General features: G+C 45.5%; 1 protein-coding gene across 2 annotated transcripts in view; it reads right to left on the reverse strand.

Moving 5' to 3' along the window:
- The window catches only part of VIPR1 (vasoactive intestinal peptide receptor 1), a 116,098-nt gene that overhangs the window by 61,243 nt on the left and 34,262 nt on the right, over positions 1 to 20,593 (reverse strand). For both annotated transcript variants that reach the window (XM_055708129.1, XM_005442312.3), the window contains exon 2: positions 16,490 to 16,586. In XM_055708129.1, the coding sequence (XP_055564104.1) occupies positions 16,490 to 16,586 (97 nt within the window). The remainder of the gene's footprint in view (positions 1 to 16,489; positions 16,587 to 20,593) is intronic.

Below are 20,593 nucleotides of genomic sequence, written 5' to 3' on the forward strand. Positions count from 1 at the left end.
AAGGGAAAATAGATGATTTCATGACAGGATCTTTCATGTTTTACAATCTTTCCCTCCATCAACCTCAATAAATTATAGTGCACCCCTTACCTCAGAACAGGTTATAATGCAAAATAAAATACAAAGTGATAGTATCAGATGGCTTTTTAAATGTCCTGAATTACACACTTTGAAAATTTTTGTGATCTGAATCTTTTCTATGTCAACATTTTCCCACCACCACTTGTGATGCACAAAAAAAGCTTTTAGGTGTTCACTTTTGTAACAAAAGCTCTCTTTGATTAAAATATAGCAAAGGCCCACAAGACTGGCTTTGCAAGACACACAAAAGGGATCTTTAAAAATTATTGTGTCTGTAAAGACCTCTTATATCTATCTATTAGCTCTTCCAGCATCATTCTTCCTTATCGCCCCCCAAGATGCGCTGATGAAATTTGTGCGGCTGCCTGGAAGGGTCCAGGTTTTAAAGGTGGGGTTCATATCCCTAACTTTATGCATCTAAAAACCAAACATGTAAACTTAAAGAAGTCAATGGAAACCAGAGCTCTGGCTGGCAGTTCATGTCACCACAGGATGGTTTCTGAAGCTCAGAAATTGAATCATTCTATACAGATATCCTCTTCTCTCCAGTGACTAGAAGAGGGGCTGCAAGAGTACCTTGACTTTAAGGAACTGGAACAATACAAAAATTGATACCTGCAAGATGCTTTGCATTTGTAGCCCAACGCTGCTGCTCGCCCTGTAGTCATCTCATCATAACATCAGGCAAAAGTTTGTGCCTGTCCACCCAAAGGCAGACACAACCAAACTTTATCAAGTAGCCTTCCAGAAAATTATTTTCTTCCTCCAAAACTGACAGGAAAACTGCTGGGATCAGGGGGTTAGCAGGCAATATTCCAGCATGTCAGCACAACAGATCAACTATTTGAGGGTAGAAACAATTGCAACCTGCCTCAGAAAAAGGAAATCCCTCTCTTCCCTGGGGCACCACTTGGCCTTCACAGATGTTATAAGAATGACAACTTGTTTTGCCTGATGAAATCATGTTTGGTGATTGCTAAGTGCCTCTCCATTAATTAATTATAAATGTTGTCTTCTCCCCTGCACTCAGTATCTGCAGGAAGGATGCAAAGGTATTTATCAATGCTTTCCCAAGGCAGCAGGTGCAAATGAGCCATGAACACACCTACCATTCAGCTCCAGTTTAATCAGAAGAGCTGCTCTGCTCATTTGCTTGTTACTGAAAGCAAAGTTCCACTGCCAAGGGCTGGGCTTTGCTTTAGGAAGGACTGCAGGTGACTCTGGAAAAGCAGTATGAAAACAAGCATGTAACTTTTAAAAGACGGTAGCATTTACCACATCCCTGGGTAATCAGGTACACTCCTTAAACTCTTGTCATTATTTCATATATATATATCTGAAAAAGAGTCTTTTCTTTTCCAATTATTTTAACCATGACTTCCAGACACTCAGCTTTGTCCTACTGTTGCCTGGTAGATCATGAAGTGCTCTCTGGAGCCAAATACCTTCTTCTGCAGGGAGAAATCCGTCACGACTAACAAAGCTGTCTTTTAACCTTCTTTCAGATAAGCAGACCAAGCTGCTCATCATTGCACTGTAAGCCACGCAATTAGTGTAATTACTAGCAGCCACCTCTCTCTCTCCCTCTTGAAACCAGCTCCTGCAGTCTTGCTCGATAGGCTGAAGGCTGTTGGCCACACGCTGCAGCTCAGATCTTTACAGTCAGCAGCTCAGTCCCCCTCTTTGCAGCCAAATGCCCCAAGTGCAAGCCAAGGGTGGCATCAGCCTCAGATGGGCTTTGGAGAGCCCTCTTCTAAGAGGTTCTGGTGCAGAAGTGGCTGAAGACCACTGACACAGTCCTGGCTGCAGGGGGTTAGGAAACCTCACCCCAGCTGCAGAAGGTGGTAACCTTTTCCACTGTCTCTGCTAAATGTAAATCAAAGCTCAGGCTCTCATCTTCTCTTCCTTTAAAAGGTTAATGAACAGAAAACAGGTCAATCATCATGAGGCACAGGTAAACAGTAGTTTGCAGAAGCATCAGACTACAGCACAAAAAACATTTATTTGAGTCATATCTACACTTACAGCAAATATACGGCCAAAGCTTATGTGGGAGCAGCAGAGGCTAACACTCCTTTGCGAATAAACATGACTTCCAGAGCTCTGGCACTGCTCTGAGATGTGACTGGGTTTGGAAGGAATGGCAGCAGGGTGGTGCCAGGCTCTCTCTTAACCCAGATGAACTCCCAGCTCAGAACACCCCCTTTTACCACACCTGCCATTCACACCAAATTCTCCCTAATGAATGGGGTCACTCCTGGTCTCTTCTGAAGGACATTCACATGCAAGACTTTTGCTCTTCAAATCCACATTCATATGCAAAGATACAATTTTGATGCCTGGGGTTATCTCATGCCTCTCCCTATGCGCAGGTAGATAACAGCAAAGTAAAGGTGCAGCTTAAGCCATGCTGAGATATCACTGGGTACCATCACAGGCTGGGTACCATTACAAAATGGAAACTCATTTTCACTCCAATTTGACTATCAGCAGGCAGTTTCCAACCTCCCTAACCTGGGAGTTAGGACTGTAAATAGCTATTAGATGACATTTATGCTCCCACTGACAGGCTCATGCAGAAGTGCAGCCTTGGTGCTCACCTACGGTTTGCCCAATTTGATCTCGTTATGACCAATTATCATTGCATCAACCTCCTTGTCCCAGCTGAGCGCTAAGCTTTTGCCTGTCTGAAGAAAACAGACCCCAAAAGATGGTCCCTCCAACGATCTACTAACTCGGTTCCAGACAGGTAGCTCAAATTCAGTTCCAGTAGAGGTGAGGAAAACCCATCATGAGCCTTGAGTTACTACTACTGCCCCAGACTCCAGTGAGCAGAGACGTCCTGAATCAGAGATAATCTTCTATTTAAATCTTAAAAATTGTCTTTAATAATAAAAAATACCTTAGATTATTCTTATTGCATAAATACTTTACATTAAATGCAATTTGATTTTTCTTCTAAACTCATAGAAATTTTTAATATTCACAGTCTCCTGGGCTGCAGTTTTAGTGTCCACTGAAAGAAAAAATACATCCTTTTCTGAATTCACTTTGAACCTGCTCATTGCTGGTTTCATTAGGAATTGCCTAGGTTTTTTTTACAAAACCAGAAATATTCATAACCTAACCACAATACCCCTTTCCCTGGGGAAAAAAACCCCACCCAAATCCTCTTTCATATCCTTCCTCAAGGCATCTCTTTTTCAAGCTGAAGTGTCCTGGACTATGAAGTTGCTTCTAGCATGGAAGCAGCTCCCTATCGTTTCTTGCCGGTACCTTCTGTGATTTTAATTCCAGCCTCTCATGCCCTGCCCTGGGCTTGCAGAATAGGGTTTTACCTTATTTCTCTGTGACAGTTTGGGTTTGACAGGGGCTAGCCTGGCTCCAAGGTTCCACTAAACGAATCCTCCCACCCTTCCCTGCAAAATTCAACCCCTTCCCTCCTGTACCCACTGCTAAGCCCTCTTCTCCCCCCAGCCCCACGCATACACTCAAGCATGCTGCGGGCATCTCTCCTCCCCCAACTCCATCTCATCACCTTTTTATTTTTATCAGCACTGATAGCGTGCTCTGAAGCAAACCCATCCACTCAGAGCTCCCCTTTGAACTTTCCATGGCTTTGCATTTAATTTGGGTATTTTTTGCCTGACTTGGTGCCTCCTATCACTCCAGTGCTGTCGGCAGGATATGACAGAGAAACCACTTAGAAATCCTGCCAGGGCATGCAAAACCCTGTCACTGTAGCATTTCCTTCCCACCACTGGTGTGCTCTTGGTGGAGCACTGCTGCTCCCTCATTCACCCCTCAGTGTGGGATCTGCACTTCCAATGGGGCAGAAAATGGACTTGGGCAATCACCGAACGCAAAAAGGATGCCCAGACCTAGGGCAAGGGAAAAGACTTTACCTTGGACTTTGCCTCTATCTGTGGCAAGACAGGGATACTGATTTCATTTTCCCCACCCTGTGTACAAGCTGGAGAGGAACAGGAACACCGCTACTTGCTATACAAAATGGTTTGCAATTCTGCAGCGGCTTCCAGTAGAAGCTGAGCACTCAACAGGAAATGTTAAAAGAGATCTTTCTTCCTAAATGTTTGCAGAAATTTGACTCAAAGACACATGAAGGAAACCTCACCTTAAGCCCCCCAGGCTGAGTCATTCTAAGCAGCGTGAAAGAAATCACCAGAGACTATTTCTGGAGGATTATTTTTAAGCACAAAAATCTTATGAGTTTTTCCATCATCAAAATCTACTAGAAAACAAGTCAAAAGAAAAAGTTTCTAATCTTTCAGTCTTTCTTTAACCAACAGACTAAATAAACACTTGACTTTTTTCATCCCTCCAGATCATTCTTTTTATAAATCGAATTTGTGAGCTGAGCCCTTCTGCCCAAGTCCAAGACATGTAAGCTGAAACAAAAGATCCAAGATTTAAGGCAAAGATTTACAAAGTGGGTTGCCTAAAACACAACTTATCTCCTCACCAGCATCTAAACAAGACCGAGACCTTTAGTGCTCTGACATGGAGTGTGCTTAAAGGATTGTTCCAGAGCTTCCTCATTCCTCACTCAACACCACCCCCCACCCCCCACTCCCCCACCCCCGGCTCTTAACCCCCCCTGCTCTTCCTGGATTTGCAGAGAACTGGATGTATAGAGTACCAGACTCTGCATTTAAGTACCTACCCTGCCTGTACGGTTTTTCCCACGTTGGCGCCTCCAGACAGCGATTCATAGTGAAGATGACTAGGGGTCAACCTCTAGAAATGCTTTTTTGGCTGTTGGGGAGGCAAGAGTGACTACCCTGATAATGTAAGACCTAAAATGGGACTCACCCAGGCTGTAGCTCCTCTGTACCACACTGGTTTTCCTACCAGAAGGAGAGAGGGATGTCACAAGGAGAAAAGCATTAGAATTTTTGTGGGTCTTCCTAACAAAACAGCCCAAGCAAGGACAGGACGCGAGCGCAGCAGCTCTCACTGATGGTTTAAGTGCCGTGAGAGTCAGGAGACTTCTCAGCTTTCCCACACTTAGTTCAAGCTGCAGGAATTCCTTGACTTGCTTAAATGTATACGGCAACTGGAACGGCAGCATTGAGATGAGAGCTCAGGAGAGCTGCCCACCCTAAGGAAGCACAAACCCTCCCACTGACTTGCTCACTGAAGGCAACAGGTGAGTGACAGCCCCCCGTGGCAATGTGCTCATGGCTTACCAACCTGGAATAAGATGTGGAGAAGTCTTTCCTATAGCAATTATGGCATGATTAACAGGAATCTTACCCTGTTGGTACTTTAAAGGATCATCCTTGTACCTTCAAGACCAAACGATGCACTTTGCAATGGAGGAGATTTTCGGCCAGTGCTGTGTTGCTCTTCTTCATGGTAAATACATGGTAAATAAATAAAAAGATATGACACCCCGCTGAAAAAATGAAGGGCAAAGTGGAATTTTCCTCTACAAACTGCAAGCCACAGACTGCCTGTCCTACTACTAGAAAGATACTTGCAGTCCTTATGCAAAGCTGGAGAGTGCTTCACCACGTAAAACCTTCATGATCTGGCTCTTGCTTATTAAATGTGCTGGGGTTTGTCCTGGAAATATGCTTCTGTCCCATAGATATAGAGGGACACTGGCAGAAGCAGGGAAGGTTGTGCAGAAGCCCTGTACCTCAGCTCTGTAGGAAGGGACAAAGAGGGACCAGAAAGCTTCGGTTTCACATGGAAGCAGATTTAATGGTTAGAAGGCAAGAAAAAAGAAATGATAAATTTGTGAGACACTGGTAATTTAAAAGCTTTCCATAACAGAAATCCTACTTGGGCCTGATGGATGTAAAGTGTGGCACCTCTGACCTCAGCTTCTCATGTTTCCCACAGTTTCACCTTCTTATGTTAAAAGGTCTGGACATCAAGAAATAAAGGCACTTAGATTACAGAAAGTGCAGTGCATAGTAAAATCAGTGGAAAAGTCTCCACCGGCTGCAGCAGATTTTGGATCTTGGCCATATATTGTAACAGGAGTTCGACATAACTTATGGCATATGCAACATTTTACAATGTAATTCTCCTAAGGAAAAAGGGTGGATACCATCATGAAAGTGCTCTGATATAGTCAGAAGGAAAAGGGAAATAAAAAAGATGAGGAAGAAGAGATTTTTTAACCAGAAATCTGACAGGATGAGAGGGAGACAAATAAAAGCCGTTGTCAGAAACAAAAGCTCTGCATAGATGGATTTCATCTGAGCAATCATCCAGAGCTTTGAAACTGCTTTGAATTTGCTTTCCATTGGTCTGTAGCAACGGCATTTTTTCCTTATTTTTATAACCCTTGCATAACTAAGGCTGTGTGCATTCATATATTATACCACGCTAAAAAAAAAAAAAAAAGTAACCAAAAAGTCTGATGGCATTTAAAAATGTTACATATTCTCCAAACTAAAATGCCTTTTTCTGTACAAGACTAACGTCCGCTAAATGGCCGTTAATCCTGACAAGCCACAAGACAGCTGTTCCCAAGCCAAATAAACAGTGCTGTTTGTTAGCAAGCTTCCAGCCAGGGCATGTCAGCAACAGGGAAAACAAAAGCAAAGCCTCCACCTCCACCCCTATAGCGTAATAAGGGAGAAAACAGATGTAAAGTCTTATCCTGTGACTGCGTCTGTTAAAAACGTGAGGTCAAGGCAAAAGCCAGCTCTTAGCTCCACAGGGCAGAAAGATGAGGTGCTGTGTAGATCTGTGCTTGCAGTTCATCCTGTCGCTGGTAGGTGTCTGGACTGCGGGTGACAGGGATGGCTCAGACAGCTGAGCAGGTACCACTGCCCAACTGGGAATCAGCACTACCCAGTGGGGAGGTGCACCCTCCTCGAGCAGGGTTACCAAGCGAGGATGGACAGCCAAGTAACAGCTTTGTAGGGAATACACCTTTGGGTACTATTTTCTCTGAGATTCATGGCCTGGAGGAATGGCCATCAGCTTCAGACTGGATCAAAGCAGCCAGCAGAAAAGTCTGGGAGCTGCTCACATTTACCACATTTACCACCACAGCAACATGTGCTGCCTCCTCCTGTTTCAGATGCCAGCTTCCCTTGCATGCTCGCGGGAGGTGGTGTGGTTCAGTCCCAGCCGGCAACTGAGTACCACCAGCTGGATGAGGAGGGGACTGGGGGAAAAGGTACAACTCATGGGTTGAGATAAGAACAATTTAATAATTGAAATAAAATATAGTATCAACAACAATAACAAAAACCAATTGTAATGAAAAGGAGAGAGAAGGAGAAAGGAATAAGACCCAAAGGGGGAAAAAACAACCAAGTGATGCACAATACATTTGGTCACCACCTGATGACCGATGCCCAGCCAGTCCCCGAGCAGTGATCGGTGGCTCCCAGCCAACTCCTCCCAGTTTATATACTGGGCATGACACTCTATGGTATGGGATGTCCCTCCAGCCAGCCGGGCTCAGCTGTCCTGGCTCTGCTCCCTCCCGGCTCCTTGTGCCCCTGCTCACTGGCAGAGCACGGGACACTGAAAAGTCCTTGGTTTAGAGTAAGCACAGCTCAGCAGCAACTAAAACATCAGTGTGTTATCAACGTTATATTACTAAACCCCACACCCAGCAGTGTGCCAGTTACTAGGAGCAAAATTAACTCTATCCAGCCAAAACCGGGACAGAAGGTTATCGTCTGAAAACTCCAAGGCAGATTTCTTTCTTTTGAATTTCCAGAGAGTAGGCTGCACCTCTGTGAGAGCTGTGGCATGAGGTGTTGGTGGCTGGGAAGAGTCCCAGAGCCGATGAGGAAAGCGTTAATGAAAGAAGAGCACCTGGAGGTACCATGCAGTGGCCTGTCCCAACTGGGTATCATGACCACTGTCTAATAACTGGAAGAAAAATGTCCATTAAATAAAAGGCACCTTAGCCCTGGCACTGATCCTCTAAGAGAGATAAAGGAGAGTCTGGGGTTTGAGGTCTTGATGTCACACGGCTGAATTCCCTTCTGTCGTAGGAGAGGCCACGTTGTTCAGGAATGGAGAGGACTGATGTCAAATCTGGAAGTTGCCTGATGCTGCTGGTCAGAGCAAGACAGAAACCAAGAGGCCCTCTGTATCACCCAGACCAGAGTAATAAAGAACAGTAAATGAAAAACTAAGGAAAGACAGCATGGAAAGAAGTCCTGCAGGTCCTTTTGCCTTTAAAGAGATCATTTAAATCAAATGTAGGTATCTAATTTAGACTGAACTAAGCTGTTCCCTAGGCTTCATTGAGTATGTTGACTGGATCCTCAGGCCTTGATTTAGCTGTTCAGCAGTAGCCATTTAATGCCATCCCTGATGTCCCAGATAGATGAGATTTTTGGAGGGGCTGGTGGATTTGGTACCACACTTATGAGAGCTCTACACAGTTCTGAAATGACAACTGGAGGCCACGCTGATTATCCCAGAGCATCTGTTCAGAACTTTGCCCTTAGCCACACATCACAGTCAACCTCTGTCCAAGGGCCTGACTATTTTTCTGGACTCTTTTCGACTGTTTTCAACGATGGGGACAAACCCACCTGCTTCCCCTGCAACCAAAGCCTCTCTGCAGACCTTCTCAGCTTGGGGACAAGTCTCTCCTCTGTCTGTACCAGTGCCATCTTATGTTATTACCCAGAGTCCCCCTCAGATGTCTGCCAAGATGTGTATTTCCCCTGGGAGCTACTACCTTGCAAATCTGCCAGTTCAGCAGCTTCCTCTGCTACTGAGTTTAAACCAGTGGCTTTTTGCTAACAAAAGCATCCACCCTCATGTACGTAAAGGTGTAAGGAGTACCCACACAAACACTTGGCAGCCCCTGGGGATGTATCCGCCCTGATGCAGCCAGAAAACACAGCATCTCCCCAGTCTGGGGGGAGTGGTCCATCCACCCCCTTCTTCACCCTGCTGTGTGCACTATCTCGAGTGCTTGAGCTGCTATCAGCCACGCGGTGCCTGCTCCAGCAACGTAGCACCTGGAGAGCTGCCGATAACCGGACTGTCACACAAATCTGACCAACACATCATCTATCCCAGGAGGTCTTATGCAACTGGATGGCAAGAATTCATTTAAACTTTTGCAAGCAAGGAACTATTAATTATTTCTTATCTTACTGCACTATAAACAGATGGTGATGAATAAACAGACTCCTAATTTAATGTTTTTCCAGCCTGACTTTTAATTTCCATATGTTCACTGCTTCTTCTCCATCAAACATGCCTTGGTTTCTTCAAGGGAGACTGATAAAGAACCCCAAGCTCCAAATTTGGCTTTTCAAGCCAGCCTCCTCTCTAGGACTATGGAACAGCAAAAGCAGTATTTGGAGTTTAGACAACACAGGCTGTTTCCCACCTGGATTTCTTTGCATGTGACAATGCTGATGATGAGCTTGCAGGACTCGACTCTATTGCCCACAAGAAGTGTGAAGCATGTACAAGTTAAGCAGATGTGAACAGGCATTGGCAGGGGGAGTGGCACTGTTTTCTTTCATGTTTTCCACCTTTCTGACTTTTTGACTTGGTTTCAAACCCTGCTTGCAAGACTGACAGGTCTAGATTGCAAATATAAAGTACTTGAGGTAGCAGAAGCAGCTCGACTGTATAAGCTCCTTGATGGCGATCAACAATTTTCACTGACACTTAGAAAATCATCTCAGCTACCTCCACACTACTGAACTGTGGGGAACAGACAGACAAAATGCTGGTCAGAATCTGTGAGATGCTGACAGCCTCCAGCTGTGAGCTTGTTTCACTTGCACTTAACTTCCAGAACTTAGGATCCAAATCCAGTTGCAGGTCTCCTGTTTTGGAGAAAAAAAAAGTCCTGAAAAAACATAAAGTGATGGAAGTTCAACAAAAGGGAATGCAAAGTCCTGCATGTGGGAAGCAATAATGCCATGCACCTGTATGGGCTAGTGTCAGGAGTCTTCTGTGGTTTAAAGGTCTCCCCTCTCTGTTCTTGAATATTTTCCCTCTTAACTCAAACTTCCATGCCATTAAAGTAAACTCCAAAAATGGGCCAGGATTCCTGTGCCCAAGTGCTGCCTGATATTCCCACCACTCTCCATGAGGGCTGTTTACCATGCCATAATTCCTGCAAAGCGGCACCGTCTCCAGAGCTGCCTGTGCCACCCAAACATGAGTCACAGGACCCTAACTGCCATCCCTAAATGATGCTTCTGAAAGAATATCTGATTGCAGAGCAAGCTGATTAGCAATAATGGGATAAACAGATAACGAGCTGAGTCAACTGACCTAAGACCGGAATAATTTTTTTGGCTTTTTAACAAAAAAGAGAGGGTTACTTTCTTTTTTTTCTTTTTTGGGTGCTTCAGGTTAAGTTGAACTGTTTGCAAACTACAGCCACAGAGAGGGGCAGCTTTCCTAAAAACAAAAACTGCTCCTCTTTGCTCCAGGATCATTACATAAAAAATAACAAGTAGAAATCAGCAAGAAGCAAGGCAGTGGTGAGACCTGCCTTGCAGCAAGCCTTTAGGAGCTCAGCCACACTTCACATAGAGAGAGATTTGCCACCATCTGTGAGTCTGGAAAGCAAAACCCCCTTCAGCTATCCTCTCCTCCTAACCCTTGGGAGAGCTTCCCTACTGCTGCTAACTGGATTATCAGCTAAGCAGTCACTGTATTGCATACAGATATCCTGGCTGGAAAAGTATCTGGAGTAAAAGCCTGGTTTTCAGTGGGGCTGGGATTGCATCCTTCACTTTCGAAATATGTTTGCAAGCATCTTCAAAATACTGCAGAGGACCGAGGAACTCTGTTTATTATAGGCTCCTGAAACTACCAAGTGCCTTAGAGAACCCCAGGCTGTGGAAATGCCTTATTTCTTTTTTTTATATTGCACTGGTGAGAGATGCCACCAGAGAAGCAGCCCTGTGCAGCCAGAGAGCAAAGAGAAGGGGAAAGGAGACAGCCCAAGCAGCTGCTGGGCAGCTCGCAGCCTGCTATCACAGCAGCAGCTGGCAGTGTGCAAACACATTCTGCCAAGCAATGCTCAAAACCCTCTCATCACACTTGTCCAGTGGGGTGGCGAGCAGAGCTCTCACTGAACGCATGAAAATCCTGGGACTGACTTGACTGAGCTGATACTGCAGGTGCCCAGGCAGGACTCCTACAGACGCTGGCTGTTGAAAATTTGGGATGACCAGGGAACCCTTTGAACGATGCAGCTGAACCCCTGAACGTGACCTGCTACCTGTTGCTTACAGTACCCTGATCTCACAGAAAGCAGCGCTGCAGGGTCACTGGTGTTGTGATGGCACCGAGATGCTCCTGAGCAAAACGTCTCAGCTGTTCTGGAGGCTGGGGCACTGTCAGGGCTTTCGCTCCTGCCTCTGCATACTCATTACAGCACTGCATTGCTTGGCACCAGCATATAGGGCAATGTGGCTTTGTATATGTTAGATATAACTTCAGCATCCCCAAGGAACTCCCCAGGCAGCTGCTGGGAAAACATCATCAACACAAATCTGCAATTGCACCCATTGCACACTGATGTACGACACCACTTCCAGATTTATTTGAGAGAAGAGAGGTGCAGAAAGAGAAGAGGCAACCTCACCTGGATGACATGAATTTTCTCTTTTGGGTGTTATTTCTCCCTAGATATATAGTTGCTTCCTGTGCATTTAAATTGTGGGTGCTGCCAAAACATGGCATTTCTTATTCCTCTGTCTACCCACAGTACTTTTATAAGTCCCACTTGTAAACCAGCTGGACACCTCTCAGTTTGTTTGTCCTTACCTTACCCCTGCTAGACAGGAAAATATTAATGTTTCTATTTTATAGGAGGAAAACTAAGGCCAAGAGACCCAGGAGTCACCTTCACTGCAGCAGCAGTGCTGCTGTTGTTGCAATAATGGATATTAAGTAAGGCAAAGTTTACAGGGAGACCAACTGAGAGACTAGTGTGGAGTGGGATTAAAATATGCTTAGGGTGGGAAATTAAGGCATCCACAGCTAATGATTCACATTTGCATGACACCATTACAAGCAGACATGATCTGTGTCATTAATGGCACTTAGCTGGTGCATCCCTGCCATGCCTGCCATGAGAAGGGCCATTGCTGGCAAGGAGAGGCAGATACCTCACACGGAACAAAACTACAGATTTCACTAGTCCAACCCCCAGGTGCACCTGTGGGTGAGTAAATCCAGCAGCACCTTCTCCTTAGCTATGTGATAAGGGGAGGAATAACCAAACCTCCTTTCCCAACATGTCAAAACCCAGCAAAAAAGTCTGCTCTTCATAGAAATGATGCAGGCAACCTCACTGAACTGCTTTAGGCCTGTCGGAACACAGTCTGCACTGAGATTGAGACAAGGGATTTTGTACATCATCTCCTGCATTGAGCAGGGAAGAATCCTGCCACTTGCACAGCAACAGTTTTTTCAAAAGATTTTTTAAATAATGCCTTGAATTATATGGTGAGCACTCTTTGGGGGCCAAAGGGCTGGAACGATCATCTAACAAACACCCAAGTGAACGTTTAGCTTGAATGCAATTCTGTATGTGAATGAGCAGATTCATCACTTCTAATGATGGAATTGGGACTTTACCCAGCCTGGCCAAATCCCCTCCAAGCCAGTGAACACCAGGGACAGGAGTCACCTGCGAAGTGTGGTTATTTCCAACACAGCCGAGCGCTCACTAAGAATCCCTTTGTATTGCCATCAACAGGAAAGACAATCTGAATGTGATTCATCACATCCTAAAAGAGATGCCTACGCCTGGCCAGAATACACTAGATCTGCATCAAGCGAAAGAAATCCCTCACCAAAAGTCATTCCCATGCAACAGCTATTTGCCCACATGAAAAAAACTGGTCCCAGCTTGCTTAGTCTCGAAGGGCAGAGGACCGCAAGGGCAGTCCTGCTCATGACTTTCCACCCTGTGCTGCAATACGCCACCGCATCCCACATGTTCATAAACTGGGCAAGCTCTGCCATGAAGCCAGTAAAAACACTCCTTCCTGCAGACATCCAGAAAGGCTGTTGAGTATCCTCTGATGGTTACAAACTTCCTTTAAAGTCCAGACTTTGATCTCTCAGCCGTTTTATTCTCCTGTGTATACACTACCAGCTTAAGCTGGTCTCCCCTGCTGTTTTCTCCCTAGCTGCATCTTCTGCAGACCTTCCCATGCTGAGCAGCTAACCTCTTCTCACCAGAGGTGGTCATGCTTTTGTGACCTCCTGTGTCTCTCCTGTGTCATTGCTAAAGTCTCCTCAAATGTGGGTAACTTCACGGGTACTGAATCACACTCCTAATAGGGAACAGAGATACTCCCATCCTGCTAATAGTAAACAGCAGTCCTACGGTTCAGGACCGCTGGCACCAGCAGCTGGCACCGACTACCAGAACTGAAACCACCGAGGTTTATTTTGGAAAGAAAGCATCAGTTTCACCTGTGCATGTGCACCCGTTGTAAGGAATGGGTGTTTGAAGACAAAATGGCATTAAGACAGATGTTACTGTTTATCAGTGGAAATCTACCTGCTTATCCTGAGCTGGTGATCGATCTCAGCCCTACCATCAGTTGCTCTTAATAAGTGACTAATCTATCTGACACATCAAATTACATCCGTGATTAAGCTCCTCTGATCAATACAATTGATAATGGCTTCTAAACAAAGCTTTATTTCCAGACTGTACCAAAATGGTGTATTTCCTTATTTCCACTCATTTAATTAGAAATGATAACAAATCAGTTGTTAAACCTCAAGTGATTTTCTTTTCGCTGAAAGGATGTGGAATGTGCAGAAGGCAATGCACCCATCTGGCCGTAAATCAAGGTATTGCATTATAGATGGCAGGGAATCTCAATTACTTTCCACTCTCCTTCTCTGGGGGACTGAACTGTGTTAAAATTACATTTTCCCTGGGAGTTATACTAGGGAGTTTTTTCTTTCCAGCAACACTCAGATTAAACAGTCATCACCTTCATACGATTGCGTATCATCACCTTCGTAAGTTTTCTCCCCAACAAACTCCCCCCTCACCCCCAACCATCAAAGTTCAAAGTTTTATTTTGCAGCTATGCTCAGCTACATTTCTTGAGTGATGAAGCCCCATTCCAGAAAAACATATTTTTTTACCTACTTGTGCTCACACGCTGTGCCTTGTACACTCCAAGGGGGGAAAACAACCCATTTACGCACTTTGAAGTTACCTGTCCGCACCGCTTTCAAAACAGACTTCCCCATAAGATGATTCACCCATAGTCACCCATTTGAGAGCCAACACTTCAGAGATGCTGGTAGCTTTCTACTGATTGCAAGTGCACCCCTGGGTATCCAGATGAGTCAGGTGCTGAGCTCTTAAATACCTGCTGATGCTTTGGGGCAAATGGATGCCAACTGCTTTCCACTCAGTTTGCGTTGTAAAATTTGGTTGGACACGTGCTGTGCCCCTGCACATGCTTCTTCCACACTGGTGTCATCAATGACTACTTCTACCCAGGACATGCAGACACACAAATGGCATCTGAGTAACTCAGGAGTAGCAGGTACTGTCTCCATGGACAAAACCCAGTTTATAGGGCTCACAGCTGCAATTCCAGAATCAGCCCCACTTAATGACTATGGGTAGTGACTGGTGGAAATGCAGAATTATCCCAGTCCAATATTTCACTATTCCATTATTAAAAACAAACACCGAAGGATTTTTATATACTTGCTAGTGCTTGCGCATTAAGAGCCTGCAGCATGACTGAGTGGTATTTTTGCATCAGAATCAGGTAAAATGTTTTCAATGGTTTAATTCAGAAGGAAGGAAAAAAAAATGTTTTGGATTAAACTTTCCAATGAGAAAAATAATTTTGAAAAAGCAGGGAAAAAAATATTAACAGTTCAAGTATTCTTCAATTTTGAATGTACTGTATTTAATTGAATTTCTTTAAATATCCATGAAAACAAAATGAGGCATTTAGTTTAGTGTTTTTAATTACCCTGACTTTTTTCTTTACTGGATTCCAGGAGAACATTTCTTCAGATGGCTCCATTTAACTGTACAGGGACACTTAAAATCATTTTTGAATCAAAGAAAACCATATCTTGGCAGATAAAAGCAGGGGCCAAAAGCCATCCTTGCATTCAGTAAAGCACCTCCAGGGATCAGCTTGTCCCCAGGACGTAATTCTATCATTAAGCAGCATTCCACAGGAGAGTCCTTCAGTCTGTAGCCTAACTGCAAGCAATGCCAGCGGCGAGAGGATGAGCAGACATCCTCTTCCACTTTTTCAGGAGGTGGGACGCAAACATCAAGCAGGATACACATCTTCTCAGCCCTTCCCCCAGGAACGTGATCCCTTGTTTTCGGTGTCTGACAGCCCACCACTGGTCCCTACACCCTCCCTCACAAAACCAGGATCTGGAACTTGGAGGGGGAGAGGTCCGACTCAATGCCTCAACCCGGGGCTTTGACAGCACTGTCGCAGGATGTGATGGGATGGGACAGCACCAAACCCAAAAGTTTTCTTTCTCTCCCTCACTGACATCTACAATTTAAGACTGAGCATGGGTGGCTGTGTCAAAATTCCCCAAGCTCTCTGCAGGCTGCCCACTGGAGGAATTGTGCTAGCATAGACCTTTTCAACATCACCCACCTGTGTCCTGTCTCATAGGTTGGTGTGCAGCTCCTCTGCTCTCAGCAGCATCCCACAGCCTCTCTCCTGCTCTGAAACCCCGCATGCCCCATGTGTGGTGTGCCATGCCTGCTCCTCAAGGGAGCAACAGCCCCGCAGCTGCTGCCTGAGGCTAGGTTAGAGGGACCTTGGGAGGACGGAGACTGAAGAAAGGATTGGATTAAGGGGGCTGGAGAGCCTTCCAGAAGGACTGCTCAGTGTGTTGTGTGCTCCATGTCATGTGAACAAGAAGAGGATCTCAGCCACCTGGTCCAACTTCATAGCTGTCTTGCAGCCTCGGAGCACAACCTTCCTTCCTCTGCTTTGCCACCAGGACAGGAGCAACTTTGGCATGGGGATGGGAGGGCAGTTCAATGGAAGAACAAGGTTGCCATGACTTCCCTTGAAGCAAACCAAAGCCTATGAGAACTTCAGGCTTTCAGATCCCAGGGAAAAATTGGTTAAGGCACTTCCAGTTCAGAGAGAGATGGATGACTGTGATTAAACACACTGAGACACCTAAGCTAGGCTTACCCAGCTGGGAGGCAGCCAGTCATCCCCAACGAGCTATTCAAACTCTTGGTTGATTGAATCGTACTTTGGAAATACCTATTTCTCTCCCTTGTAATGTAAGAACTCAACATCAGCTGGAGGGACTGCCCTGATCCAGCAGCAGCAGGGGTGAGCAACGGCATAGGCAAGGACAATGTGAGGCTGGGCGATGTTGGCTTGCAGGCCAGGGAGAGAAGACAGCATCCCCATACCTGAAGTCTGGTTCTCCCCGATAAGCTCTGCCAAGCACTGGCTGCGCTCCTCTTCAATCTCCTGCATGATGCTGCACTCCGGACGCGTGCTGGATGCCTGCAGAAAGGGCAGAGAAGAAGAGAGTGAGCAAAACCCACAGAACACTCAGAGATGCGTTGCTGGGGATCCATGCCCATCTGAGCTCTCCTGGGGCACTGCGCAATGGGGATACACATCCAGCCTTATTTTATGTTTGCTTGAGAGAAGGGAGTGTAACCCAGAGCCTGCTGAAAAAAACAGCATTTCCCTCCACTCCTTCCTTAAGAAAAAAACCAACCTATATTTTTCTGATGATAAGGAGCAATTCTGCTTCTTCATGCTCCAGGAACCCTGCCTGACTAACCTAACGCCAACTGCTATCTAGGGCAGGAAGATGGCAGTATTAATATTCATGCCAAGAGCAGCGGGATCTGTGCTTACATGGTTTATTCCCTCCATTGTCACATGGTCTGCCTCCTGGCTCAGGCTAATTCAAAACAAAACAAAAACCAAATCAAATAAGAATGAAATCTCTGATGCAGATTAGGAGATCAAGGAGCTAAAAAGCAGGAAATTCTCAATGACAAGACTTTTTCCCCCAAGTGGTTTCTGTTTAGTCAGACCTAATTATATTGTGTTTGCAATACAACAGCGGCTATAAACGTTCAGGTAATTAATTGCAGGCTCCTCACAACATGCAATTCATTAACTACCTCAATCATAAAATGTGCGAGTGACAATTTGCACTCCAAACCATGAGCCATGAGCTCACAGGTAACACCCTGTCACCCACACACGCTCAGCTTGCAGGGAACACCTTGCTTCATTGCTGTGGCAGCTGCCAGCAAAAACTGGGGTCCCGTTATGCGTGGCGTAATGCACAAGCCCCCATCTCGGTCAGAGAGACTGGAAACGGCACTTGGCAGGGAGAAACCTACTCAGCTGCAAAGAGATGGCAAGAGGGGAATAATGTGAAGAGAGCAGAAGTCTCAGCTTGAGTTTATACTGTCACTGTCAAAAAAGTGATGCAGGGAAAACTGTGAGTCGCGTGAGCTTCAGGGATAGATTTTGAGGACACAGGATGAGCTTTTGCCTGTAAGAAGTCATTGATTCGGTGTTCACTCTTGCCAGATTTTGGAAAAAGCATATATTTTTATCAGAAGTAGGCTGAGGGAAAAAAAAAAGAAAGAAAAAAGAAAATTTCATGTCTTGTTTCAAAATGTGTGAGCGATTTCTCCATCCATATATTTGTCAGACAAGCTGGTAAGACAGAAGGCCCAGATACCTTTTGAAAGAACAATTGTTTGATGTAAATTGCCTTTGAGTTAAAATTATAAAATAATACAGCACAGTAAATTTATTCACACCATTTTTTATTAACTCAACCTGCTCTCTTCCCTATTTCACTCCATGTCTTGTTCAAACTGTAACTTCCTTTAGGTTGGGAAAGGGCCTTGATTAGTAGTGTATAAACAACTAATTATATGGTTTTCTAGTAAAATTAAAAATAAAAAAAACCCTAAACACAAGAAGGGGGGGGGGGGGGGATTATTTGGAGTTTTCTCAGTACTCAAATGCTTCTTTTTCCCAAAGGGAAAGAGATCTTATGAAATTTTATCTTGGCTCATCTAAAGTACCATAGATTCATTTTGTTTTGATTTACAGTGCTTCTTGCTGTTTTATTTTAACCTTAAAAAAGCGTGAGGGGAAGCATGAGAGATCTGCAGAACACTTGCTGTAAAAATAAAGATTGAAATGTTTTCAAAACATTCTGACTTTTTCAAAGGAAAGTTTAACTCTCTGGACTTAAACTATTGCCAAATTCACCTCACATCTATAAATAACTCAAGTTTTTACTTTATAAATTAATTCATGCAGCTCTAACTTTGATCAGGATTGGCAAAGCGCTGTGCACTTCTACAACATATTTTATTTTTTTTCTACGCAGTAAATTTTCTACCAAGCCCATTAGTAAGTACTTCACTGCCGCATCTTCCCTTCACTAAAAATGCATGCCTAAATTGGTTGATTACATATTTACCTCAACAGCCTGATATTTACTTTTGAATAAATGTTTTATCACCTTTAAAAAAAATAAAAAATCAGGCCAATTCATTGTTAGTGTTCTGAAAAGTGGTCTCATGATGGATTCAGGTAAACTTGATCATAGATGGAATTTTAAAAATCTCACTTTTTTTTTTTTTTTTCATCCAGTCCAAAGGAAAGACATCTATGTTAGGCAAACCACTGGAAAAAGAGTGTCCAATAGCTAAACCACCAGAATACAGGTGGACTTGACTCATGCACTGCTGGTGCTGCCTTGCTGTGAGCTTCTAAGCAAGGTGGGTGGCTCTGTGGAAGGCCATGAAGGAGTATTCAGGACCCCGATCCTCACGGATTTCAAGCAGAGCCAGACACTGAGGTGGGATTTAGTGTCCCGAGCAGAGGTATCCAGCCTTATCCCAGAGCAGATCTGTTCGGGACAGGTGCAGTTGAGATGTTCCGTGGTATCCCTCTTGGCCAACAGCTGTCACTGCAGGGGGCATGGGCCCATGTAAACTGGATGTTGGATCTGCCAACGCCAAACCAGACACCTCACCTACATACTAACCTCTCTAAACCAGTACTAGTTACTTCAAACAAACACTAAGGCTGCAGACAACATCGAGTTGGGGGGAGTGTTGACCTGCAGGGTCTGGGCAGGCCGGCCGAGGGGCCGAGCCCAGCTGTGTGGGGGTCACCCTGGCCCCGTGCCGGGCCCTGCCCGGGGGTCACACCAGCCCCAGGAGCTGCGGGCTGGGGGCAGGGGGCTGGGCACTGCCCGGTGGGGAAGGGGCTGGGGGGCAGCAGCTGGACACAAGCCCCCAGCATGCCCAGGTGGCCAAGGGGGCCAGCAGCGCCCTGGCTGGTGTCAGACACGGCGTGGCCAGCAGGGCCGGGGCAGTGCCCGTCCCCCTGCGCTGGGCACTGGGGGGGGCCGCCCCTCGGATGCTGGGCTCAGTTTGGGCCCCCCAGCACCAGCCAGACCCTGAGGGGCTGGAGCGTGTCCAGAGCCGGGCAGGGGGCTGGGGAAGGGGCTGGGGCACCAGCCTGGGGGGGGCTCAGGGGGGAGCTGGGGGTTCAGCCTGGAGAGAAGGGGGCTCAGGGGGGACCTTCTCGCTCCCTGCAGCTGCCTGACAGGGGGGTGCAGCGAGGGGGGGTCGTCTCTGCTCCCAGGTGACAAATTGACAGGACAAGAGGAAACAGCCTCATGTCCCACCAGGGGAGGTTTAGATTTGATATTTGGAAAAAATCCCTCACTGTAAGGATGGTCAAGCTCTGGAACAGGCTGCCCAGGGAGGTGGTGGGGTCACCATCCCTGGAGATTTTTAGAAGACGCACAGATGTGGCGCTTAGGGTCATGGTTTAGTGGTGGGCTTGGCTGCCTTAGCTTAACAATGGGATTCAATGATCTTAAAAATACTTTCTGACCTAAACTATTATATAAACAACAACCAAACAAAAAGTGGGATGCATCTCACCTTCTCTCTCAGCTGGAAACATCTTCCTTCATTTTAGCTGGGTAAAAGCTACATGTTTAATCTGAACTGATTTTTACCGTTCCTTCTAGTCCACAGAGAGCTAGCAAGCACCAGCCCTGAAGGCTTTCATCCCACTTCACTGACTGTAGTTGGACCAGTTCAAACTCAAATACCTACTATTTAGCTGGAGGTCAGTGATGTGTGAATTTCATGTCTAAAGACCTTTAACTGAATCATCAAGGTCAACAAACAGACTCACATTGGAGGCTACCTAGTTTATGGCTCGTTTTCCTTGTTAACTAAAAAGTAAATAAATAACCCAAACAATCACAGCAACCTCCTTCTACCTCCCTAGTGATAACACTAATAACCCTCACATTAAAAAAAAAATACATTTTAAAAAATCACAGTTTGGGGCATCATTTGGAAACAGGAAATTGTGTCTTTTTTTGTTGGCAGGTCAGTTCCGTTGGCACGATGGTGAGCAGGGCAACAAGTCCAGCTGCCTGAATTCACCTCCCAGTTAACAAAATGCCCATGGCTGAAAAGACTTCCCAAGAGCTG

The sequence above is a fragment of the Falco cherrug genome, chromosome 4 (assembly GCF_023634085.1).
Source record: "Falco cherrug isolate bFalChe1 chromosome 4, bFalChe1.pri, whole genome shotgun sequence".
Lineage (NCBI taxonomy): Eukaryota > Metazoa > Chordata > Aves > Falconiformes > Falconidae > Falco > Falco cherrug.